The 27,344-nt window shown below is 38.5% G+C and overlaps 1 protein-coding gene across 1 annotated transcript in view; it reads left to right on the top strand.

Moving 5' to 3' along the window:
* IL12RB2 (interleukin 12 receptor subunit beta 2) overlaps window positions 1–27,344 on the top strand; it is a 61,648-nt gene that overhangs the window by 11,043 nt on the left and 23,261 nt on the right. Inside the window, exons 6-9 of the mRNA XM_028512454.2 lie at window positions 109–251; window positions 1,235–1,385; window positions 11,630–11,709; window positions 21,621–21,840. Coding sequence (XP_028368255.1) covers window positions 109–251; window positions 1,235–1,385; window positions 11,630–11,709; window positions 21,621–21,840 — 594 coding nt within the window. The remainder of the gene's footprint in view (window positions 1–108; window positions 252–1,234; window positions 1,386–11,629; window positions 11,710–21,620; window positions 21,841–27,344) is intronic.

Raw genomic sequence — 27,344 nt, forward strand, 5'->3', positions numbered from 1 at the left:
ATGCTAGAGATGAATTTTTGTTCAACTCTTTATAGCTCATGTCAATGTATAAGACAATTTCTGATCCTGGAGCCTGAATAACACTTTTTTGTTTGTCCTGGTTACCAGTGAGGCCTCTTCCTCCGTGGGACATCCGAATCAAATTCGTAAATGCTTCTGTGAGCAGATGCACTCTTTGGTGGAGAGATGAGGGGATGGTGCTGCTTAATCGACTCAGATATCGGCCCAATAACAACAGATCCTGGAAAATGGTAATGGCCTTTCGAGTGAAGGGGAGAAACAGAGAGGGCTTCTTAGAGTTGCTGCACAGACCTCTGTCTTTTTAGACCAGCAAAATAGGTAATTTAAGAATAATGCCCAAAAGTATATACTTCAGATATACCAGAAAGTCACATGCACCCCTATTTATTAAGAGATACCTTGAATTCTGATCACTGATTTTGAAATTTTTTTAAGTTGTAAGCTTCTATAAACCAGTATTAATTTTCTGTATTTTATTTCTAGTAAAGGGCTCATTTCTCCTTGTTTTTCTATCCCGTGTCCCATATTATATTTTGGTAATTTTTTTTAACATACTGGAAAGGGAAATGTTAGGAAATGTCCATAGAAGCTTATACAGAATTTAATATTTCAAAGATAAAGCACTTAACACTTTGGTTGTTAGGCATTAATTTTTTTACAATAAAAAGTATAGGATTATAATTCCTTCCAGTATTTTTGTAAAATATAATGTCTTACAATGACAAAGGATCAGTTAGTTTCACATATAGCTGATATTCAAGAGAGGTATAGTAATTAAATTTTTCTTATCAAATTATTCTTATATAATTAAAGTATTCCATTTGAACCCAGTTCTATGTCTGTATAAGTGTCAAAATATGTATCACATTCTAATTGTGACCAAATAAAAAATAATCTCTAATGTAGAAAATTCTCCAAGGCCCTTTTCAAAATTGGTAGTTTTCAACATTCACTCCCTTTTCAGCTAGTTTTAGGATCCCCCTTGGAACTCATATAGGTAGGTTTTTACTCTCAGGAGTATTGTTTTTTGAGACACTATTATTTCAGATTAACATCATGTATATGCAATAACCCAGCCAGTGATATTTCTTTTCATTGACAGAGCTGAAAAAATAAAAATGGTTATCTGGTCTATTTTATTTACCGTTATGTTAAAATTCTTTAAATTAATATAGTATTAATATTCATCTTTAAAAATCCTGTCTGCTTCAAGGTTAATGCTACAAATGCCAAAGGAAGACATGATTTGTTGGACCTGGAACCATTTACAGAATATGAATTTCAGGTTTCCTCTAAGCTGCATCTTTATAAAGGTAGTTGGAGTGACTGGAGTGAATCATTGAGAGTGCAAACACCAGAAGAAGGTATGTGTCAAAAAAAAAAAAAAAAGAAAGAAAGAAAGCAGGATTGGTGGGGAAGGGGAAGAAAGGAAAGAAAAAGGAAGATGCACTGATTTTCTTGGAATGGAATCTCTAAAATACTGATACTGAATCAAAAAGTATGATCATCTTAATTACAATTTTCACATTAATTTAAATTCTGAAACTGTCCAGAGAAATACGTTTATATTACTAGGAAATTTTTAACATTAGGTAAGTCCTACTCCTGTTTGCCACATATTTTCATGTTGGTTACAAGCTTAAGCCTCAGTAATGTTTGGTTGTAACTCTTATTTCTATTATACTTACTATTTCTATTTCACTTACTATCTCAGTAACTTTCTCATGCCACAAAGCTAAAGCAGTAATTAATTTCATTCTTTCATAGTTAAATCTTATTATATTTTACCTTTCTTATTCTATGAAAATTAATTTGGCTTTATAAGCCACTAAAGGCTTGAAAGAAGGAAGACTCTGGAGACATAACATTTTAAAGTAAAATTTAACATCCAGCCATCTTTCTCCTCCAAATAGTGCAGCGTTGCATTTCTCAGGGCTTTGACTCATAGCTCAGATGAGTGCCAACAGACTGCCCATAGCTTTGGAAAGGATTTCAAATATCTTTTTCAGTCTATGGACTTTTCTTTTTTGTAATTATGGGAAGATAATTTTACTGAAGTATAGTTAAATATTTTATTAAAGCAAAAATGCTTATATGAACATTATGCCAGTATTAACAAATCTTTGGAGACACAAGATATAACCATCTGAATATAGTATTCAAAAGCTCTCATTTAGTGATATAGCATAGAACTTTTATAATTTGCATAAATTTGGCTCAGAGGAAAGTTATTAGCATATAATCCATTGCTTTATTATCTGGAGATTTTGTTTTATATATATATATATATATATATATATGCTTATTTGTGAAACTCATGGATGTGTGTGCATATGAACTAGCCTTGTGATTAAGTTACATTTATTTTCTGTGAGCTAATACTTTTGGTAATTGATGACACTTATCAATAATGCCTCAATGACATCCAAGCACCTAAAGGACCTATTAATAAACTATAATTTCTGATATACAAATTGTAGGATAATTGTATATTCCTCCCTTTTCCTTGTATGAAATACATTTCTCTATTTAAAAAAATGTTTAGGCTCCGGCTGGTGTAGCTCAGTGGATTGAGCGCGGGCTGCGAACCAAAGCATCGCAGGTTCGATTCCCAGTCAGGGTACATGCCTGGGTTGCAGGCCATGACCCCCAGCAACCACACATTGATGTTTCTCTCTCTCTATCTCCCTCCCTTCCTTCTCTAAAAATAAATAAATAAAATCTTGAAAAAAATAAAAAAGTGTAGCCATCTGATAAGGTTGAGGATATTTTAAAAAAATGTTTAAAAAGAAATTCATCCAACAAGTTAGAATTTATTTTCTCTCATTTCATTATAAAACATCTCTTCATGTTGAGCCACTTACTCTCTGCTTACGTGGTTACCATTTTTGTAATCCAGAGCTTACTCTTATTATCCTTTCATTACACATAGTCAAAGTAATGCATTTTTAAAAGGTACTTCATGGATTGAATTTTATTTATACATAATGCAGACAAAATTCTTTAAAATGGGCCATATTTTATGTTTAAGTTCAAAGTAGTAAATAGGCTGAGAAGTGCTTGTTATATCACATTAGGGCTAAATTATAAACAAGGAAAACACTGGGCTTGTGAATTCTTGACAATGGCCTCTTTGGAGATGTGTGAAAAAGGTTTTCTTTTCTAAGCCTTTATCCATTGAATCAAAAACCCTTCAAAGTAGGACAGTAATTTTCTCATATTCTGTAAAATAACCACCATCATAACAACAGCTACACTTACTGTTATGGTTAAGAACTCGTGGATGGTTGTGAATTTGAACCAAGGAAGTGTGTTTATTCAGGCTAATTCAGGCATTCATAAAGAAAGAAACCCATACTCTGAGTGTACCCTGGTTACCAAGCTCTGCTGGCTTCCTCTCAGTGTCTGAATCTCCCTTTTCAGTGTTTGATCTTTCTGTGGGTTGTAGGTTTTCTTTTCTCTTGCCCTGAGCTGCTGCATGGTTTTTGCTTCTTACCACTATTTCTGTCATCAGTTTCTTTATGAAACGCCAACTGATGTAAACCTTAAAGGTGTGAACTTTTTTTAACACTCCTTCCTTTAAACTCTTTTAATATGTACTCATATATAACGTGGCATTTAAAAAAATTACTAGTAAGCTTTTTTTTTTTTTTTTAGTTACTCAAAGTTAATGATCCTTTGCTAACAAAGCTGAGAGCATTATGTACTGGTGAGTTGGGCATAGTTATTTATATCATGTTGGTGAAAACGAGGCCACTATTTACTCCATATGGCCTTTTCCTATGTCATTAATTTTAACTCCATTTATGGTCCTCCATGAAAAACACTTTTTAAATGACCACTAAGTATGGGGTAGGAGGAAAGAAACCTCTTTCTGTGTTTAGGACAGTCCCACAATCAGTTTCCATCAGAGGCAGGCTTCATACTGGGAATTGAGCAACCATATTTTGCTTTTAGTGGGAAAACACTCTTGAGCTTGGGTTTCCTGATGTTCGGGCATGCTTGAGAATGTCCTCAGGTGCTAAGACCACTTAGAACACCCAGGTGGAGACTCCAAAATAAAGATGAATGAGCCATTCTTCAGAACTATATTGTCAATTTGGTGTTTCTGTCTGTTTATTCACCATTTTTAAAAGTCTTATTTTCAAGCTTTGGTCTTGCTAAAACTCTACTGTGGACACTTACTAAAGGAAGCGTTATGTTCGTATGCTTGTGCCATAGAGGAGGTAAAGGAGCAGCCTTTCCTCATCGTGGGGACGACATGGGTGTTTAGTGGGAGGTCCACAAAGAAGCAGGAAATGCTGGGTTACCAGCTACAGCCACCCCTCCTCACATTCATTCATTTGTAACTTTAAAATAGCGCTAAAATTGATTAGGTAAGAACAATTCAATGCTAGAGGTTATTTTACCATCTTGGTTAGCAAGCATTTCATAACAATCTAGCTTAGAGATCAGCAAACATTTTCTGTAAAGCTCCAGATAGTAAATATTTTTGGTTCTTGGACCATATAATCTGTCTCAACTAAAATTTGCTATTATAGTGTGCAAGCAGCCACTGACGATATATAAATACCTAGCCAAAGCCGTGTCTCAATAAAACTTTATTTATGAACACTGAAATTTGAATTTTATATAATTTTCACATGTCACTAAAAATGATTCTCCTTCTGATTTTTTTTACAACCATTTAAAAATGTAAAAACCATTATTACTGCCCTGGCTGGTGTGGCTCAGTGGATTGAATGCCGGCCTGGAACCTGAAAGGTCGTCGGTTCAATTCCCAGTCAGGGCCCATGCCTGGGTTGCAGGCTAGGTCTCCAGTTGGGGGAGTGCAAGAGGGAACAGATCAATGTATCTCTCATACATCAGTGTGACTCTCCCTGTCTTTCTCTCACCCTTTTCCTCTCTCTAAAAATAAATAAATAAAATTGTCTTTATTTAAAAAATTAAAATATGGAAACTATTATTATTAGTTCATAGGCTATACAAAAACAGGGAATGTGCCAGACTTGATCAATGAGCTATAGTTCACTGACTACTAAACTAGCTAAACTTGCAAGTATCATACTTATGTCTCTTTGCTGTGGCTTGAGGAAATGAGAATGAATAGCTCTTTACCCTTCTAAAGAGACTTACATGCAAACATTTTCATTAGAAAGATGTTATCTTTCATATCCAATGTCAGTCCCTACCCTCTTTCTCCTTTTAGTCTCCTTTAAATCCAACATGTACCCCTAAAGAAGTAAATGCCTAAGCTTAATTATTTGACAAGATGGTGATCACCCCAATAGGAAGAAATGTTTTTCATAAAGCCCCCTCCAAACCGAAACCAGTGGGAAAAAATATGCTTCTCTCGATGGTCTGTGGGGAATGTGTGTGAATCAGGAACTATGCCAGGTGCTGAGACACAGTGTTAACTAGTCAGATCCTCGGACTCAGGGGTGTGTACTGGAACATCAGGAAAAGATTCCTGGAGGAGGGGAACCAAGAAGAAATGTGAAACCCAAACGGAATCTTATAGCTTTCTTCCATCTGGAACAGATGGCCTCCAAGGTGATTGTAGTAGGGGAAGAGAGCTACTTCCTCCTTGAAGTACTTGATTCTCTTGAATTCTTTGAAATCTCACATTCCTGAGGGGTTTTTTCCTTTTATTCCACATTGACGCTGTTCTACCTCTCCTCACCTCAGTTTGCCTCTGGTAATTACCATACTGTTGTCTATCTATGAATTTTTTTGTCTGTTTTTTTTTCTTGTCTTAATCCCTTCACTTTTTTCACCCAGTCCCTTAACCCCACTCCCCTCCTAACAGCTTTCAGTCTGTTCTCTGTATCTATGAGTCTGTTTCTACTTTGTTTATTTGTTTATTTTGCTCATTAGATTCCACATATAAGTAAAATCATATGATACTTGTCTTTCTCTGATTGGCTTGTTTCACTTAATATAATACTTCCCAGGTCCATCCATGCTATTGCAAACGGTAAGATTTCCTTTTTTTTTTTTTTTTACAGTCAAGTAGTATTTCATCGTGTAAATGTATTCAGGCCCTTTGCCCATTTTTTATTGGATTTTTGTTGTTGTTGAGTTTTATAAGTTCTTTACAATTTTTTATATTAACCCCTTATCAGATGTATCATTGGCAAACATTCAGTGGGTTGTCTTTTCATTTTGTTAATGGTTTCCTTTTCTGTGAAAATACTATTTAGTTTGATATAGTCCCATTTGTTTATTTTTTCTTTAGTTTCCCTTGCCTAAGAAGATATAATAAAAAAAAATTGCTGTAAGAAATGTCTGAGATCTTACTGCTGAGGTTTTTCTCAAGGATTTTTATGTTTTCAAGTTTTACATTTAAGTCTTTAATCCATTTTGAGTTTATTCTTGTATGTGGTGTAAGAGGGTGGTCTAGTTTCATTTTTTTACATATATCTGTCCAAATATCCTGACACCATTTGTTGAACACATTATCTTTACCCCACTGTGTGTTCTTGCCTCCTTTGTCAAATATTAATTGACCATAAAGAAGTGGGTTTATTTCTGGGCTCTCTATTCTGTTCCATTGATCATATTTCTGGTTTTCATTCTACCTTATTAGCCAAGTGTTGGTAACATATAGTTTCAGCCCTGGACCCTCTCCAGAACTCCAGGTCTATGTTCCCATTCCCTATTTCTTATTTCACTTAGATGGCAACAGACATCCTAAACCTTGTATAGCCTAAACAAAAACTTTTCAATTTTCTTCAAAGCAAAATATATACAAAATATTTCTGTCTCACTCTTTTCTATTTCAGTAAATGACACCACCATCATCCTAGATACTCAAGTCAAAAATTGAGAAATTATTCTTAAATTTCTTTTCCCCCCATTTCCTGATATCAACAATTGACTCAATCTCCTGAATGTATTCAAAATCTGTTCATTCCTTCCATGGCCACTGTGATTGCCCTAGTTTAAACTACTCTCTAATTTAAAGCATAACAACAAAATGAACACTATGAACACTTAAGAACCCACCATTCAACTTAAATACTACAAAATTACCAACGTGTCCTTACCCCTGGCATGCGTCCCCAGAAGTAATCACCAACCTGGATTGTAGGTTTATCATCCTCATACTTTCCTCATAGCTTTCTGAAATCTCTATACAGTTATTAGTTTTGCTTGTTTTTGAACATAATCAAGATTGTATTTTATATATAGTCGTTTGCAATTCTTTGTCTATCAGCACTCCATAGCACTCTAACACAATGCCTCCATTGATTTTAGTATGGATGAAACATCCCTATTTCTAAGAAGAAAGAAGCTTGATCTTCACTTGTGATCTTGTTGAAACATTATATTTCTTTAAAAAAAAAACAAAGAGGGAATATTCAAATATTTGAAATGCTGCTGAGAAGTCCAGTGAAATAAGAACCAAGAAGTGATAGATTTGACAACACAGAGTGTACTGCCAACCAGTAGTAGTGGGCACAAAACCTCAGCTGGGATGAGTTAAGAGTGAGTGTGAGGTGAGGAAATAATAGGAGTGACAGTTCACAACTCTTTAAGAAGTCCTGTGAAGGGGAGGAGAGATGCAAGGCAGTAGTTGGAATGGGATGTGATGTTAGGAAGTTCTTTGTCTCTTTGTTTCTGTTTTTACAATCAGAAATAATATAGTATATTTACATGTTTATTGGTGACTCTAGTTAACCCTACAATGATAAGGGCCTGGCAGAGAGAGAGTGAGAAGTTAATAATATAAGAAAAGTGGAAGAGAGATTCTTGATAAAGCAAGAGAGGATGGGATTCAGAACTCAGGTTAAAGAACTGAACTTTGATGGAAGTAGAGATGATTCATCCCTAGTAAAATCAGTGAGGGTGCTGTGTTAGGGAATAGATGGTGAAGTTTAAAAGTGTTCACAGTGGAAAGATGAGGGAATTCTGGCTTGTATTCTCCCTTTTGCTCAGTGAGGTTTGAAGCAAAGGCATCAGTTGAGAGAAACATATCACTGAATGTGGGTAGGTGGACAGACTGACAGGACAGCCTTTGAGAAGGAACACCCATGTGGATGATAGGCTATAAAGCACAGTGACAGAAAGAGGGGCTGTGATCCCACACTCCTGAGATATCCCTCCTGATTTTCATCCACCACACGTGAGTATGGATCCAGCCCTTTTCACATTTCCACATCTCTGCCCCTCCTATCAGTCTGGATGGATGTGGATTTAATTCCATAGTTGTCCGACTTCCATTCAACTCAGTTTCTGACAGTTCTGAGTTGTGGTTGTTCTACAGTTTAGTTGTAATTTTCATGTGCTTATGAGAGGAGGCTAGCCATGTTTACCTATACCTCCATCTTGACCAGAAGTCCTAAAACTAGATTTTAGATAAATATATCACAGCCTAAAGAGTGGGGCATTAAGGAATCAAGGAAGTGAATGACTTGTTTCACTCTCTTGCCCTGCTTAGAGTACAGCTTGGACCAAAAAAAAAAAAAAATGTGTGCATTGCATTTCGTCCTCTACCTGAAACCTCTCAAGATATGCCTTTTCCATATTTACTTTTTGTTAAATCCTCCAGTTTCATTGTTCTTAGAGATCTTTATTCTTCCTTTCAATTCCTGGTGAAACCTCTGTGAAGGGACAGCTTTATACCCCTATTCGGTTGCCCTTGTCCACAGCCCTGTGCCTGGGCTTCAGATGGGAATGCTAATCTCAAGAGCAAATCATTGCTTGTCTCTCATTTGTTTGCCACACATACAGTTTCATGGAATCCTGGAAACTGGGGATTTTAGAGTTGAAAGAATCCTCAAGGTCATTTAAGTCATTTAGGCCAATATCTTGCTTAATTAAGGATCTTTTCTTTCCTCTCCCCGCCCCCCACCATTGGTGACTCTAGTTAGCCCTACAATGTTTCCCTTTTCATAGGAGCTAGTTTCATCTCAGGAAAGGCAACTTTCATTTTGCAATGTTTATATATTTAATCATTTGCACCCATTTGTTTTGTAATCACTTTGACATATGAGCGTTTGACTTTCCTTTTCCCACTTGCTTACAATAGTTTTAATCTGCCTTTTATTATTACACAACACTGTGGTTAGAACTTTAAGTGACTTTGTGACAGCTGAATGTCAAACATTCTCTTTAATATTAGCCCTTACATTGTGTTAAGCAACAGTGGTTTGACACCCCTGGTCATGAAATTCTACCCTTTGAAACTCACACAGATTCAACTAATGATTTCTCTCCCATAGTGGCTTACACTGAAGGTGGCCACCATTAAAATTTCAGTTTCACTTGCAATTTCTCCTTTGAAGAGACTAAGATTCTAGAATTCCATGTTTAGCTCTATAATAAAATGATAGGTTATAGATCTTTAGTAAAGCAATAAATGTTTCCTTTACATTTCTTACCAATATGTGATTAAGTGAAAACATTTAGCACGAAGGAACAAATCAACTGGCTTTGACATTGAGCATACCCAGGTTTCCATATCCTGATTATGTGTCACTGTTTGGATTATCAGTTTTGTGAAGTGTTCAGACCTTTGTTCAGCATAACGAACTGTAATGGAAAAGCAGGGTCTTTGGAGACCTAGGCTCAGCTCTCAATTTTGCCACTTACCAGCTGTATGTCTCTTGTAAATCATTTAACCTTTGTCAGCTGTAAATTAGGTGTAATCACATGCGCCCCCTGCAATATGTGAGGATTAAATAAGATAATGTATATAAAGTGTCCAACTATTACCTGACACATAATAAGTGGTTAATACATGTCAGGTTCCCTTTCCTTCTGTTGCCTGTACATTTTCCTTTTTTGCATCTGGACTAGCAGGAAAAAAGTCCTAATTTGATTCCTGGGTTTTCTTCATAATCCTAAAGGATTGAGATTTTTGTGATGTTTTATGTATGTATTTCTTTCTGCTAAGTACTCACTGCAAGGGTAAATACTACCACTAGTGGACAGAAAGGGGAAAGAAAAGAAGTGAATGTTGAGAAAAAAAGAAAAGAGGGCAAGAGAAGCAGGAAGAGGGAGTAACAAAGGAAGAAACTGAACACAAAAGAGGCACGTCTACTGGGGAATTATAGAGAAATCATTAGCCTTCTCAGATTCAAGCAACTTTGTGGTGCAGAGTGAAGACCATGAAATTAAACAGATATGTGTTCAAAGCCTGGCCTCTCTGAGCATTAGTTTTGGGACCTTGAACAATTCCTTTATCTCTCAGCACTTCAGTTTTCAAATGAAGAAAACAACAGCTAAATTTATTGAGTATTTAGCACATTTCAGCACTCTTCTATTCATTTAAATTCTCACAACAGTGCCATGTGAGGTACAGAATTATGATCCTCACTTGACAGATGAGGAAACTGGCTTAAGGATGTGGTTACCAGTTGTTCAAGATCACAGAGCTGGGATTTGCCCATAGATGGCCTAGCTCTGGAGGTTACACTTTAACCACTGCAATATAGCTGCGGACGTCACGGCGATGAGGGGGACATGAGCTGTAACTGTGAATGGGCCCACACAGGACTTGCCCATAGTATGTGCTGGTACATGTGCTCCCTCCCTTTGTCCCCTACTCTTCTCCTCCCCTGGCTGCTTGTCTTCTGTTATCCAGGTGAAACTTAATTTTCTAGAAATTTCCATCTGGTTTAATGGAACTTCCTGCTACAGAATGAACCTCATTATAGCCTCACCACAATTACACTCCAACTGTCACTGTTAACTAAGTTAGGTTGGTGCAACTGAAGCCTGTTTTCAGGGGTTGCTTATATTGACTACCCCTTGGCTATAAATCAAAACAAATCTGATACAGGAAGAAATAAAACTACTTCGCCCACATATATACACACACGTGCACACAAACTTTTACACACATGAGTTGATTATTTAGTTTTCAAGCATGTTTGTTTGACTTTCTCATATTAAATTAGGTCACATTTGACCATTGTCCTATAAATTGGTGGCTATTTCTACTATCAGTTCAGCCTGTGTTTTAGCATCAAGGACGTAATGTTGCCTGATTTGTACATTCATCTTGTAACAAAGAGTTATTGAGAGCCTATTATATTCCAAGCATGGTGCTAGGTAGGAGAAATATTAAGATGCGTGAGATAGGCCCTCCTTTCAAGTAGATCATTGTCTAGTGATCATAAAACCAAATAATAGTACTGAGATATTAGGTCAGAAATGGAGATGAGTGCAAAGTTTATTATTCATATTTTGTACTTTCATAGGATCAAAAAATATTTTCCTTATGATTTATGTCTTTAGTTTTAACTGAGAATTTTTGATGCATTCCAATAAAAAAGGAAGAGCCACACACACTTTATTTTATTAATATGTTTTAAAAGCAAGTTAGGAATCTAATTTCCTCCTCCTAATTTTTTAAATTTTGTTTTTAAGGTAACTGTGAGCTTTCTATGGCCAAAGATATACATGTTCATTGTTTAACAAAAGAAAAACAAAAATACTGGGGCACAAAGAAAATTGAAAGTATCTTATAATCCTACTCTCCCAGAATTGTTTATCAAATAACCCATTGACTATTAAAGGTTTTATACTTGTATATGTGTATGTGTTTATATATGTGTAAATATTTATATGAAAATATGTTCTTTCCTCTTTAAATCAGAGCCTACTGGGACACTAGATGTCTGGTACATGAAACAGAACATTGACTACAGTAAACAACAGATTTCTCTTTTCTGGAAGGTAAGTTTTCCATGTCAACTTGAAATTCAGGAGAATTATATATTTGTGATTTTTTGTTTTTATGGAGATATAGTTGACATATAAAGAGAGTTATATAGTTGAACAATACATTTCAAAGATGGAAAAAGATTTTTTATTTTTATGCTGGCTTTCATAGATGAGGCTTCAGAGATTTTGTTGAAGCTCGTTTTCACAGCCATATCTTCAAGATACTTGACTCAGTGTCATTTACTTTTGCCAGGAAAGGGTGAGAGCTCTGACCCAGTTCCTTCCTCCACACAATCACATCTTTCCCCCATCTACTTCCTCATCTTTCCCTCATCGGGGTCCCTTCCCATCCCCTGGCATATCCACCCTCTGACCCCACTACATCATCTCTTCTGACTTCTGTCCCCTCTCTGCCCACTGCTCCTTCCTACACACAATGTGCCCAGCAGAGACCATGCACTTTTTGGGAAATTAAGCATAGGGAAACTGGATGTGGATATTTAGGAATATGTTTTCTATAGTCATTGAAAAGGGAGAGGGACAGCTGCAGACCTCAGGAAAACAAATAACAAAAAATAATATGAGTAGGAATGGAAAACAGCTCTTCCTCAGGACTAGTAGTAAAACGGCAGTAAATCAAACAGCCTTCCAGGAAACAATGCCTCCTTATGTAATTACAGGATGTGAAAGTTTCACACACAAAGTGCTAAAGACTGGCACTGTTGTTTCATTTAATCCTTACCAAAACCCTGTGTGATAGGTGCTAGGTATCCCTACTTAACAAATACAAAAACTGAGGGTCAGAGAGAGGAAGATCTTCCCAAAGTCACCTAGCTACTGAGTGCAGAGCTTGGACTGAAATGGAATCCAGAACTCTTTCTGCTACATCATGACTCATCTGTGTTGAAAAAAATGCGATTTGAATTGAGCTACTGATTGGCATGCTCATAATAAGAGGTTTTCTGGTGAGCTGCATTCCTCCTTATTTCCCAAAACCTCTCACTGCACCTCTTCTAGCTAAGGGTAAATAAACAGTTTTGGAATTATGAAGCTGGTGAGCACAAAACCAGAAAGGTCAGAGTAATGAATATATAGTTCTCCACTGGGGTTTGCATGATAGATTTTGATAGTTGCAGTCTTCTTTGTATTTAAGAAATAAGCCAGGCAGCAAATGAGCTCTTCCTCCCTTTTTCCCTTTCTCCCTCACACAAAAAAATGTCTGGTGTAAGAGGAGACTACTATAAACAGCTTGGTGAGTCATAATCAAGCTCTTTACTTTGAAACTAAAACCACAGCTTAAAATTTATTTTAAAATAAAGCCATTTATACTAGCAAGACAATTCTCAAAGCAAGACATTTGGAGCAGCCATACTTGTGAATATTATAGAAGAACCCAGCTCAATTCTTGGCTCTTGGTTTTCATTTTTACCAGTAAGTGACTGGTTAAAAAAACAAAATTCCTCCTTCCATAAAGATTTCTCCTCCCAAAATGTCCTCAGCATTTCAGTGATCTGAAAAGATACACTGTTTTCTAGCCTCATTTCATTCCCCTCTACTTCAGGATTTTTCTCTGTAGAGTGGGGGTAATGATACTGGTATCTGTGTAACTGACAAGACCATTGTGGGGATTTATAAATGAGAGGACACATAGAAAAATTAAATGGTATTACATTATGAACTTTTATCCTGAGAGCGAAAGCCACACGTACTCAGTGTCATCCATGCCTCTGTGCTTCTCACTGTAACAGAGTTTAGCACGGGTGTGATCATGGTACTTGGAAGTATCCTGGGTCAAGTGTCAAGTATCAGAGCTGAATTAAAATAAACAGTTGTCAGCCACCGGTAATACTTAGAAAATGTGCATATGCAAATCTACACTGCTTCTCATTTTGATCTTGCCGCTAGTCCTCCAGAAACTTATATTATAAAGTGAGGTTTTGGAATTCAAAATGATTTTAATCCTCTTCCTCTTCTAATCCACCCTTCCTCTCCTAAACATTGCTTCCGCATTGGCCAGGACAGACAGATGTCTCAGCTGGGACCTTCTGATACACGGAGAATTCCACTTTGTAGGTAGCCTGTGCCACGATGGGCATCTCTTATTGTTAGAAACTCTTCCCTTGTGGGGAGCCAGAATTGTAGGTGCTTGAACTGGAACTGGCTTGAATAAGAAATAAAAAATGCAAACACTAGAAGCTTCTGTAACTTGGTAGTGGTGATGATAGTGCACCTTCCAAGCCTTCAGTGACCATCCAGCCGGAGAGACTCCTTAAGGAAAGTTGGATCTAGTCCTCAGTTTTGTAGTGCCGTTACAGAATTAAGTCCTTTGCAGCAAAATCCTGGGCTTCTTCAGTGACCCCAATAGTCACTCACCAGGAAGTGGGAATAAAACACTGACCAGAGTTACTTAGGCGAGCAGGCCTGCTTTGGGCCACAGAACCACAGAATCACAGACCTCTAGAGCCAAAGGGAACTGAAGCATCACACATTGTTGATAGTCCCGCTACCCATTTTACAAATGCAGAAACAGGTCTAGGAAGGTCAAGTGATTTCCAAGTAGAGCTAATATGGTACTTGTTCCTGGGAGCCTTTCCTGGGCAGAAATCACTGCCCCTTCTGTGTGGAACCGTTCACTGTTGCCCCACTCGTCTGACCTGGGATTCCTCATGCTGCTCTCAGGCAGGTGTGGGCATTTGATGGGGTGGTGCCATGACAAATGTCACTCATGAATGCCAGACTAGAAAGAGGTGCTGCAGCCACATCAGGGGCTTTGTGGTGAGGCCCAAATTAGACCTCACTGGGGAAAGGAAGCAAAGACATACATGTGGTGGGGTTTTTTTCTTTAAACATTGATTAATACTGGGAAACCCAGTCAGAGTACACCCCACCTAGCAGAGGGGAATTTCAGGTGTTGGCACCAAAGGAAGCCCCAAGTAAAACCCCATTAGCCTGTGAACAAAGTGAGAGCATGCTTCTCTAGCAGTGGCGGAAATGTGAGATGACCTTTCATTTTTGCAGGATGTTTATATCAGAGGAGAACAACCAGGTGCCAAATGGGCACAGTCCCTGTGAGTGTACGTGTGAATGTATGAATGTATGTGAGTGTATGTGAGTGATGTGTGTGCACGTGCATGTGTGCGGGATAAGCGTGTGAGTACAGAGGGTATGTGTAAGTGTGTGTGTGAATGTGTGTGTCTTTCATATGTGTGAAGGATATGAGTGAGTGTGGATGTAGGTGTCAGTATGCATATACAAATATGTATGTGAGTATAAGTGCACGTATGTGAATGTCCTCGCCCATGTGGGCTGTTATAACAAAATATCATACACTGGTGATGAATGAACAACAGAAATCTCTCTCTCGGAGTCCTGGAGTCTGGAAGTCCAAGATCAGGCTGGCAGCATGGTCAGGTGAAGGGCATCTTCTGAGCTGCAGACTTCGTGTTGTATCCTCACATGGTGGAAGGGCAGGGAGCTCTGTGGAGTCTCCTTTATAAGATCACTAATCCCATTCACGAGGGCTCTGTTCTCATGATGTAATCACCTCCCAGAGACCCTGCCTCCTGACACCATCACACTGGGGGTTAGGATTCCAGTAAGTGAATCTTGAGGACACATGAACATTCAAGCCACAGCAGTGAATAAGTGTGTGTGGAAGGTATGCCTGTGGATATGAGTGTGGGTGTGGATGTGTGTGAATATCAGTGTGTATCTACATGAATGTGAATGTGCGAGTGTGTGGGAGTGAAGGAGACCTTTGCTTTGATGCTCTGGTTCCCACCTAGTTACTCATTTTCCCACCCATTGGTTTCTCTTGAAAGCTGTATTTCCTCAAAAATATCCTGTACTATTTTTTGCCATAGTTATTTTTAAAAGAAAAAGTATTTTCTTTGTTGAAGCCAAAAGTACAACATAATCCATGAAATACAATAGAAATACTGGGTACTGTTAAAACAACAAATGCAATAACATTTAGAAACTTTGTCTGTCACAAACAACCCGTCCTGTATTAAAGCCCTTCACAAGGGACTTTTAGCAATTCTGTCCCTCAGATTCTGTCATCTTCTGTGCAGAGTTCCTTAATCTAAGCAAAGGAAACAATATGAGTCCAATACACTTTCATTCCAGTTAATATAACGTGTATCCTTTAAGAAGAAAATCACCTTGTATATATATCAATATAAATGAAGATATAGATACAAATATAGGTGTAATGTGAAATGATATGACAATGGGTAAAGCCACATTAACTTTTCCAGTTTCCTCTGTTAATTTCTTCTTAGTCCTCCCACTATCTTGATCATAGCAAATCAGAAACTTTCTGAAATTATAGCTGAGGCCATGGGTCTGGAAGAGGAATATCTGTGTGTAAATGAAGCTGAATTCACTTCATTCATTCATTCATTCAAACAAATATATTAAAGCCAGTCTTTAGTACTGGACACTGTGTGTGCTTTGTGCCAGCGATATGGAAGTGAACAAGACAAATCCAGCCCTCATGTCCTTGAACTTGCAGTCCAGCAGGAGATCAGGAGTAGGAGTGAGGATGATGAGGGCACTCTGGCACTAGGGAGGAGTTTGAGATTCAGCTGCAGGGATGATGGTCGGGCTCATCCAGTAGAGCGGAGGAATGGATAAGGAGTTAGAGAGGACCTCTCAGAAGGTAACAGTGGAGCTGACCCCAGAAGAACAGGTGAACCAGGACAAGGGAGGAAGCACAGTTGTGGGAACTATGGATTCAGCCCATAAAGAAAGATCACTTCAGGGAAGTGATTCAAAGCAAGCCTCAAATGCAAGCCAGTTGCGGCTAATTCCAAATTTTCTCGCAGTCACATTTTAAAAGAACAAACAGGTGGAATTAATTTTTAAAAGATAACCCAAATATATCTGGAACGGTTTCATTTCAACATGTAACCAATATTTTTATTATTGAGTTATTTTACATTTTTTCCCTACTAAGTCTTTGAAAACTGGTGTGTCTACTAAGCATCAGCCCTGTGCAGTGGCGGCGTGTTCGCCCTCCAGGCAGCAGCTCCCCTCAGTTCAGGCCGGCCAGGCTGCCCGGCTCCGCGGCCTCCCCGCCTCTCGGCACCACACCTGCTGCAGTGGACAGTGAGGCTCTAGGGCTCTGACAAGTGACACCGAGGAGAGTGAGGGAAACTCTTGATTACAATAACGGGGAAAAGATTTGGTGATTTCTTTATTCATTTGTTAAATGAAGTAATTTATTTAAATAAACAGCTACCCTCAAAACACACGAGGGGAGAATAAAGAGAAAATGACAAGCCCAGCTTCAGAAAGACTGTCGGGACCAGAGGCAGCTCATTTACTATGTTCACTTTGCCTCTTTCCCCCTGTATTTCTCTGTGTTGTAGGAAGAATATTCCAACCTTTATCACATTGCAATGAAGGGATGAGTTTTTTGGCTTCTACATATGAAAGAGATTCAGTAAAAGTAGACAGTATTATTTGTAACCTGATTTGTATTGATCTATGTAGGACAAAGGCCTATTGTAAGTCCCCAGGGAAGGCTGGCCGCCAGGAGCCTGAGGGTCTCAAGTAATTATAGGATGTATCCAATCTCAGAATCAATGCTTAAACACAAAAGCAGCAGATGGGAAGATTTCAATAGTTTGTCATAATGTTCAAGTCTATCTCCTTCCTTTTCCCAAACCCTGTCCCATCACAGGCTGGCACAGAATTTCAGAAGGTAGTTTCAGACAGAATAGGCTGTTTTACCTCACTTACTAGTCACATGTATCACACCAGCTATGATGTAGAGATTTTTGGTTGCATAACAGATGGAGTCAATGACAAAGAGTAAGAGAGTGGGTAACAGAGAATTAACAGAAGATAGAAAACAGAGGTGGAAAGGGAGTTAAAGTTTTGCTCTTATAGAAGCTTCCATTATTTTGCTGTTTTTCTAGTGGCAGAACAGGGTAGAAATTTTGTGGGGTGACTACCACGAGGTAGGACTAGGAATTAAATCAGTTCAATGTAGCACAACACCTGGGGAATGTCTACTAAGTGCTAGCATCACAGTGGTTAAGAGTTCATCCTCCAGATAGAGCTACACTACCTGAGTTCAAGTCCCAGCTTTATCACGTAATGGCTGTGTGTTCTTGAGCAAAGTACTTACCCTCTCAGTACCTTATTTTCTTCACAGGTAAGTAGGCAGTAGTATATACCACCTGAGGTTGTTGTGAAGATTAACCAGAATTGTGAAAAAGTGTCTTCTAAGCCATGGTGTTGGTTTTTCTAACACATGGTGACATGTGTTAGTTTTGTCCTATCATGGATTACCCTCCTTCAGTTAGTTTGGATGCTGAAAGCCTTTTCAGGCCGCAGAACTCTTACAATAGGTTTATGAGGGAGCTGTTCACTCTTTGCTTCTCAGACAAACCAAAGTCAGAAAGGCCGAGTTTACTACTTTAAATCATTTCCCACTGGATAGAACAGAAAGAAAACTGAAGAAGAGAGGCAGTCTGACAGCTTTTCCTTTTTTTACCTTACTCTTACCAATAGGAGAGGTGACAATGACAATAGGAACACTGGCTTGAGATCAGCTTCAGCATTTCCCAAGAAGGCACAAGCAGCCCTGGCCAGTGTGACTTGGTTGGAGCATCGTCCTGTAACCAAAGGGTTGCAAGTTCACTTCCTGGTTGGGGCATATACCTTGTGGCCAGTTCGATCCCCAGTGCAGATGTGTGCAATTCCTGGCCTGGGTGCATAAGGGTGGCAAGCAATCGATGCTTTTCTCTCTTACATCAATGTCTCTTTCTTTCCATTCCTCTCTCCCTTCCTTTCTCTCTAAAAATCAATGGGAAAAATGTCCTCTGGTTAGGATTTTCTTTAAAAAGGAGAAGAAGAATAAGAAAGTACAAGAAGTATCAATTCTTCCAGACATCCCCAAGGACACCAGAAATGGTCCAGGCATTCCTTCCTCTCCCACATCCACCAGGGGGCGCACTAAAATCTCATATTTCTTTGTGTGGACTGCTTGAGTCAGTTTCTTAATTGCTCCAAGCCTCAGTACCCTGATCAGAGTGGGGAGTTAGAAGGACTAAATGTAGCCATAGCTGTAAAGCTCTTGACTCATGGTGTGGCCCAGTAGGTGATAGTTTCTCCCTTATCACTCACCCAAATAAATACTGAAACAAAAGTTAAGTTCATCTGGAAAGACCCAGCTGGCTCCACAGGTCACAGTTCTTCTGGGTTCACAGCTTTTCTCCTTGTGAGTCAGGGCCATTGTCTCTGGAAAAAAAGAACTGTGGCTCTCCACCTTCCCAAAATTGCTGACCTCATGTCCACTGTTGATGCTCCACATCAGAATGTACCACAGCCTCACAATTAGAGAAGCTGCTTTGCAACTTTGGGATTCCAGCTATGAAACATGGTGGCCCATACTTACCAATTCATTGTTTCAGGCTCACCAGTGACTGGAGCAGACGTCAGAGTAGTGGGCCCACCAGTCTGGAAGTCAGGAGCCCTGGATTCCACTCTCACCTCCTCCATTCATCTGTCAGAGTGGCCTTAAGCAAGTCACTTCATCTCCCTGGGGCTTAGTTTCCCCATTGATAAAAGGAAATTTGGAATAATTGTTAATCTGTAGAGTCCCTTCCTGTTCTGTGATGCTATTCCTTTCCATCAGGACCACGTGTAATCCAGAGGCAATGGATGATATTCACTTTTTGCAAACTTTATGTTGCTATTAAAAAAAAAAACAAGGTAATTATATTGTTTTCAGTTGCTAACATCCCAGCTGGATTAATACTTGTTTTCCCATTGGCTCATTGAATTTTTTGTTCCAAGGGCCCTGTTGGACAAGTTAGGCCAGTTTTTGAATTTGGTTAAGGAGACCAATTGTCTGAGACAGGTTAACCTTTATCCCAAAACTTGAGCTTGACATTTTATACAAGCATAACTCATGGGATACCATATTTATCTAAGCACCTCAACCTCACCTTCTCACTGATATTTTCAACTCTGGGAACTGTCACTCACCTTTCAGATCCACACCTCTATATACTAGATCACTTGATCAGCTAGATTTTCACAGCAGTCACCAGGCAAGCTCCTTGGATCCAAGATGACTTGAAATTTCCCCCTTCTCTGAGCACTTTACCATAGGAATGAGTAAGACTGCTGAGGTAGCTGTGGAGGACGAGTGAGAGAGAGAGAGAGAGAGAGAGAGAGTAAAGGCTTATTTGAAAGGTATTTTTTCCTATTAGGGCTCTGCTTATTTGTCAGAGTGAGACTGAAGCCACTTTTGTTCATGGCAAGAATGGAGAGCTTGGTGAACTTGGTTAACTTTGAGGGGTGCCTTAGGATGGGGGTGCATAGATTGGGGGTAGGATAATAGTCCTGTGTCTGGACCATCCAAGGAAATGGATGGGGAAGCAGAGAGTGAGAGACAGCTGAGGACACAGTCTTCCCTACACAGCTTTTGCTTTAATTTACCCTGTATTTTCCTCTTACGACAAAGGGCATGTGTATTAATAAGTTTAGAACACAGTTTCAAAAGCATTCACTTAATTTTAGTTCACACAACAGGCCTATGAGAACAGCTGTGATGGGCATTTTCTTGGTTCTTGCCAGTACACAAAGATGTCTTCTAGGGAAAGGCTGTGCACCCAAAAGAACCCTCAAGAATATGATATTTACCTGGTGTATTAACCATGGTTTAAGATCCAGTCTTGAGCCTTGTGGATCCAGAGAGGCATCTAGGGCAGAACCTGAATTAATTAATCTCTTAGAGACTAAACTATATAATAAAAAGCTGGATGTTCATGATTCATTTATTGTGAAAAATACAGCTGTTGGGCAAACCAGAAGGCTTGAGTCAGCAGATAGGAACATTCTTTCTCAGTATGCTGATCATTTCAGAAGCCAAATTAAAATGAGAAGGGCAATTTATTCACTTAAAGTGAAAAACACAAATTTTCAGTGAACCAGATGTTCTTGTTAGCCCAGCCTCTGCTGACTGATAAAATACACAGGAAGCCAAATTACTAGACGATTGCTTAAGGAGTAGGGAATCAGAGAAAGGTGTATGTGTCAACCTTAGGGCGTGTCTGTTCAGCAGCTTGAGGCAATCCCACACCTCATGGAAGGAATAACCTTGCCAAGAAACCTGCAATGCTTAAATCTGGTGAGCTAGGCCTTCCTCCCTGCGGTAGGCATGGACCAGCACTGTAATGCTGACCTTGGCAGCTGTCCGTTTTCATTGCTTCTGTTTCCCATGGTCCTTATCCAGACAGAGTTACAATACAAATTAGTTTTCTGCTTACTTTCTGGGATTGTTCCCAAATGATCTCAACTGGAACTTTTGCAGTTGCAAAAACTGGTTAGGCACACATTTATAAACAGTGTCTTAGGTTTCTAGCACAGATGGTAAAGCCAGTTCACCAAGTATGGATTTTACTAGTTTAGTTCTTGAAAATCTTGTTTTTGATTTCATGAGCAGCATTGAACTTTCTATTTGAAATGTTATACTTCTGTGTGTGGAGGGGTATGTCACAAATTTCGAAATGGGGATTCAGAGGGGCTGAGTGCCTTGCCTGGGTCACACAGCTAGTGATTGGTAGAGCTAGAACTCAAACCCAGATCTTCTGAGTTCTGATCCTGTTCTTGTTCCTTTGGATGTAATTGAGTTTTCTACTACTAGGAAGTTTCACTTTGAAGCAAGAAAGGAAAGTCAAAATACGTTTCTAAAAATTAGCTTTACAAATGTTAAGTGATATTTTTCTCTAAATGGTGGTGATGGGCAGAAGCATTAAGTGTACAGTAGAGAAGATGAGGAGGTGTAAATAGAAAGGTCACTCAGATGTAGCCACCTGCTTTAGGGGCCCATGAGGTCCAGGCATAGCATGTCCAGCAACCTTGTTTGAGTGGACACAGTAAGTGGATGTGTTTTGTTGCAGAATCTAAGTGTATCAGAGGCAAGAGGAAAAATCCTCCACTATCAGGTGACTTTGCTGGACATGGCGGGGAAGAAACCCACACTACAGAACACCACAGAACATACCTCCTGGACCTGGGTCAGCCCCAGAACTGAGAACTGGACTGTGGCCGTGTCTGCAGCTAACTCAAAAGGCAGTTCCCTGCCCACTCATATTAACATAACGGACCTATGTGGGGCAGGTAAGTACCAACTTATCTTTAATATTGCCTGTGGGAAACTGTTTTACTCATCTCTTACCTTCCACAGGCTCAGATCAGGGCCTAGCATAGACCCAGAGTAGTGCTTAAATTTAGATTTCAGAGTCAACAGCATTCAGAAGCTGCCTTTTCCACTCAAACTATGAGTGACCTTGAACAAGTGACCTAACACACCTCTGAGCTTCACTTCCCCCCTCCTTAAAGTAAGGATTACATCATCTGCTTTGCAGGTCACTATAAGATTAAATACAGAAACTAATACATAGCAGGTGCTTAATAAATGTTAGCTAAGCAAATACTAGTTACATTAAATTGAATACTAATATCTGGCTAATTATTCCAGAAGCAAGAATAATATGTGCTGTCAAATTCTAGAAGAAAACATTTTACACTTATAGTGAAAATATTTTAAAACCATAGTATTAAAATGATATTCTGGCTGTAATGAAACTATAGTAAAATTTTTCTATACTGTAACTATTTATTCCACAAATTTAGATGTATCCAATTATCTACATTGAAAATCTCCCAACTAGCTACATACATTTTATGGTTGCATTCTCTGAAAACTAACTTCTCTGGATAAAAACTTCTAATTAGTCAAGAAAATAGATATTAATGCAAATCTCAAGATCTGTGCTGTAAAAAGGCCCAAGTTTTTCCAACATTGCCCCATGGAATAAAACTGTAATTAGGTCCTTCCTTAAAACTAGGTGTAACAATTTTATCTACATGTGAGTCTAGCAATCATCATTGTGAAGAAGGTTCTACTGGAACATGATTACTTTATATACACCCTTAAATCTTGGTTATATATCCTTTCTGTCACATATCTATAAACATGGAGATAATAGAGTAATAAAAATAACTAGAAGAGAATACAAGTAAATATTGATATAACCTTGGGTTGGTAGGTGAGTTAGGCATTGCTCTTAGGAATAAGGCTTGCTCTTACCAGAGGCGTGACTATGGTGATTTATTTATTCTCACACATTAAAGAAGTCAGAGGTAGGCTGCGAGGGCTGGTGTGACAGCTTCATGACATCATCAGGACTCCAGGCTCCTTTCTGTTCCTTCTGCCAAGTTGGCTTTCATCCTCAAGATGGAAATGGTCCAGGATGGCTGCCAGAGCTCTAGCTATTTCCATCTAGGCAGCAGAATAGAAGGGAGAAAGGGTCACCCTCCTCACTGGTGAGGAGCTTCACCCCAGGTCACACAACACACGTTGCAGTCGTTGACTCTAACTGGTCACCTGGCCACACCAACTGCAAAGGAGGCTCAGAAACAGATTTCAGGCAGCAGGGTGGCCTTACTACAGAAGATGAAGAGAGGGTATCTGGTAGGCAGCCGGTGATATCTGCTCATGTGGGACAGGCGCCTAAGGCAGAAGAACCTGAAGGGAAAATGGATTAACTATGTAAGGAAAAGCTTCAGCTTTCTGCATAGTAAAATAAAAAACTTTTCTAAAACACCAACAATAAAACTTCAGGGAGTAACATAATAAAAACATGTTCCCACTTTCAGATCTAAGAAATGTTAACATTTTGACAGGTTTTTTCATTATTTTTTAAAATGAAACATTTATTTTTTATTGTACTTTATATTCAGTATTATTTTATATTAGTTTCAGGTATATAAATACCAATTTAAGAAAAGGATATATCACATTTTGGGCAAAAAGAGGATTATCTATATCTAACTTTTTAAAATAAGAGACCAGGGTATATGAACACGCAATTCAACTAATAAATGTAAAAGAACAGCAAGATTTGAAAATACTTTCAGCCTAATTAGCAATCAATGAGATGCAAATTTTGAAAAAGCATGAGAAACCAAGTCAGCCTGAGAAAAGAGTAAGCAGCGTTAGTATATTCCACATTGGTGAGAGTGTGGGGAAGTGTCCTTGTACCCTGCTAGTAGGTGTGTAAGTTGGTTCAACTTTCTCAAGAACAATTTGGCCATATGTAACAAACTTTAAATCTAAACATATCTTTTGACCAAGAAATTTAAGCATTAGGACTGTATCCTCAGCAGATAATAAGTGCTTGAAAACATAGGCAAAAAGATGTTTATTGAAAAAAATATAGTGAAACAGCACAAAGAACCTAAATGTTAAATAACAGAAAATGAACTGATTTAATACATCCTGACTCTCACCAGCATTCATTCATTCACAGTGGCACTAAAGTGATGCTGTAGCTGTGTTTGTATTGTTGTGCAAAGGTGCACATAATGAGTAACAAGACAGGCGTTCAACAGTGTATATGGGATGATGCCATTTAAAATATCTATTTACATGACTATACATTTTTTGCATGTTAAAAACAATTTAGTGGAACATATATGGACATGTTCACAGAGGTCATAACTAAATCATGGGATTATAGGTGAATTTCTTTCCCTTTTGCTTGGTAAATTTTTAAAATTCTTCTTCAGTGGATAAGTGCTACATTTGTAATTTTTAAAGTGAATTCTGTGGGGGAAATTGAACTCATATCATTCTTTAGTGTCCTGATGTTGGTAAAATGCCATATGCCAGAACACCTTACTTCTTCAAACCGCACTGCAGGTGAGTCTTGGAAATATAAGCCTCATGAATTTTCTGGACCCATTCCAGGCTCTTTATTTAGATTTGAGAACAATCTCTCAAAGTGACACAGTCATTGTTTCAGAGTTGACCTCTACTTTATCCATTCAGTAGTCCTTTATTGAGCACATACTGTGGAAGTCAGCTGGAACCCAGCAGTAGGTTAAAAAATACTGTTGAGGTCCTCCAGTTGTATATTGTCAGGTGGGATGGCAGACATATAAACAAGTAAGTCATAGTCCAGTATAACAAGTATAAAGGTAGAGGTATGCACAGGTAGCTCTAGGAACAGAGGAAAGCCAAAGCATGGCCTTGGAGAGGAGGCAACATGTGAACAGGGCATGGAGAGACAAGTTGGTATTAGCCAGGTGAGGGAGTGCAGGTGTGCAGGCATGAGGGATTTTTTAAAAGTGGGATCTGAGTGGATCAGGGGTAGGGAGGGGTTGAAGATAAAGGGGAGAGAGGGAATAATTGGTGGAAGGAAGTCCCTGGGGAGCTGGAAGATGATGGGATCCAGTGACAAAAAGAGTTAAAGGAACACTTCTTCCTCTAAGAATGGACAGGTGTTGAGTAAAAGATGAGGCTCATTAAGGATGAACGTGTAGAGAAGGTAAGGTAGGACACTGAAACAGTTCTGTACAACTGAGCTGTCACTAAGAGGGTCCTGGCCCTGGAAAATTTGGATTCTGCAGGATCTTTTACATCTCTTAAGATCACACCTGAGCCATCTGATACAAGCTGCTGTGCACCTCAGGGTGACCTGTGGAGGACAAATGGGCACATCACAGAATCGCATCCTCGACGGCTCTTCTCTCACATGTATCCTGCATGATCTGTAGAAACAGTGTGCCGTAATTTTGTGTCTCTCTCTCCTTCATATGTGTTCACACTACTCACACAGATAACTTTCCTTTCAGGAAGAGAAAAATAATGCTGCAACAGGAAGAATTATGTTGATTTTGAGAAAATTAGGGACAACTTTATTATAAAATGTGCCTGTCACAGCATGACATATCAAGAAGCACAAACACAAGTTTCTTGATTTGATGAAAATTGAATGTGTTCCAAACCCATAACCAACAATTAAAACATATTTCGCATTTCAGACCAGTCCCTGAGCTCAAGAATTCTTGAAACTAGAAGAAGAATCAGAAGTCAGTAGAGTATTGCCAGCCCCACACAGATGTCAGACACATAGGCCCCAGGAGGTGAAGTATACTAGCCAACATCATACATTCAGTTAGTCACAGAGCTGGACGAAAAACCAGGCCACCTGTCTCTAAGGTGGGCACTTTTCCAAATATCTGTGAACTTCATAACTCTATTCATGAGCTCTCAGTGAAAATGGAGATGGGAATTTGAATGATTGAGGGGAAAGAAATAGTTTTGAAAGGTCGCAGAGGGAAGGTTAGTCGTGGCCAGAGAAGGGGAGAGAACTAGCCCTGGGAGACATCGGGGGGGAGGGAATCCAGTCTGGATCATGGCAAGATGAAAAGTCTAAGGGTTGAATTAAAGAACTCAGCCAATGAGTTAGCTAGCAGAAAGGACTCGAGAAGACTGAAGGAGTGAGTGGAAGATTTGATAAGAAACTCTTCCAAAAGGCATCAAAAACAGAAAAGTTGAAAACAGATGAGGAGATTTAAAACATTGAAAGAATTGAAAGAGAAGTAATAATGACCACCTGAAAGGAGTCACAGTGAGAGAAAGAAAGCAAATGAAAAGGAAGAAATTCTTGAAAGTATTTATCCAGCATCTTACAGAATGTCAGTACTAGGAAAGACTGTGTGAGTGAGAGGCAGGGGGTATATGGAAAATCTCTGAGCCTTCTGCTCATTTTTCTACAAACTTAAAACTTCTCTAAAAAATGGTCTGTACTTTTAAAAGTCACTACAAGATACAGTGCAGAATGATTAAGCAGGGTTGATCCTATGAGTGTAAAGATGGAGCAATTTGAAAAAATATATAACAATGTAATTCATCACATTAATACTGAGAGAAAAAAGGGATATGTTTTTAACGGACATAGAAAAGTAGTTAAAATAGTTTTTAATAAGTGATACATTACTTTTAAAACCTATATAGAAACTATGAATAAAAGAAAACTTTTTAGTTTTTTAAGACTTTCTACCAAAAACATGCAGCAAATATCATTTTATTGTAATGAAGATATATGGGCACATTCTCTTTAAAATTAGCAACAAGATAAAAACAAAAAAGGAAATAAGAGATTTAATTTAAAGATTGGAAGGAAGATATTTTAAGTGTTCAGCTAATAAGACTATGATGTGGAAAATTCAACAAGGGCAAGAGATGAATTATTAGACTAATTAGAGAATTTAGCAGGTTTGCCAGAAATAAGAATAACACACAGAAATTAATAGTAGAAAAAGTAGAAAATAAGCCCTGACCAGTGTAGTGTAGTTGGTTGAGCATTGTGCCACAAAGGGAAAGTTCCCTGATTCAATTCCTGGTCAGGGCACACGCCTGGGCTTCCCAATCTGGAGAGCGTGAGAGGCAATCAATTGATGTTCCTCTCTCACATGGATGTTTCTCTCCCTCTTTTTCTCCCTTCCTTCCCCTCTCTCTAAAAATATAAACAAATAAATTATTTTTAAAAAGTAGAAGGTGCCATATATAAAATAAACTCAAAGTGTAACATATCTAAGAATTAATCTAACAAAAATGCATGAAAACTTTGAGGACACTCCCTTAAAAATATAAAAGGGGAACTGAGTAATTTCAATGAAACAGCATATTTATGAATGGAATGATTTAGCATTGTAACAGTGTCATTTTTCCCTGAATTAAACAGCATTTTTAACTTAAATCCAGTAAAAAAAAAACCAAAACAACCCTGCTAGAATTTGGGGGCACTCGGATAAACTAATTCTAAAAGCTG

This window comes from Phyllostomus discolor, chromosome 5, assembly GCF_004126475.2.
Source record: "Phyllostomus discolor isolate MPI-MPIP mPhyDis1 chromosome 5, mPhyDis1.pri.v3, whole genome shotgun sequence".
In the NCBI taxonomy this organism is placed as follows: Eukaryota; Metazoa; Chordata; class Mammalia; order Chiroptera; family Phyllostomidae; genus Phyllostomus; species Phyllostomus discolor.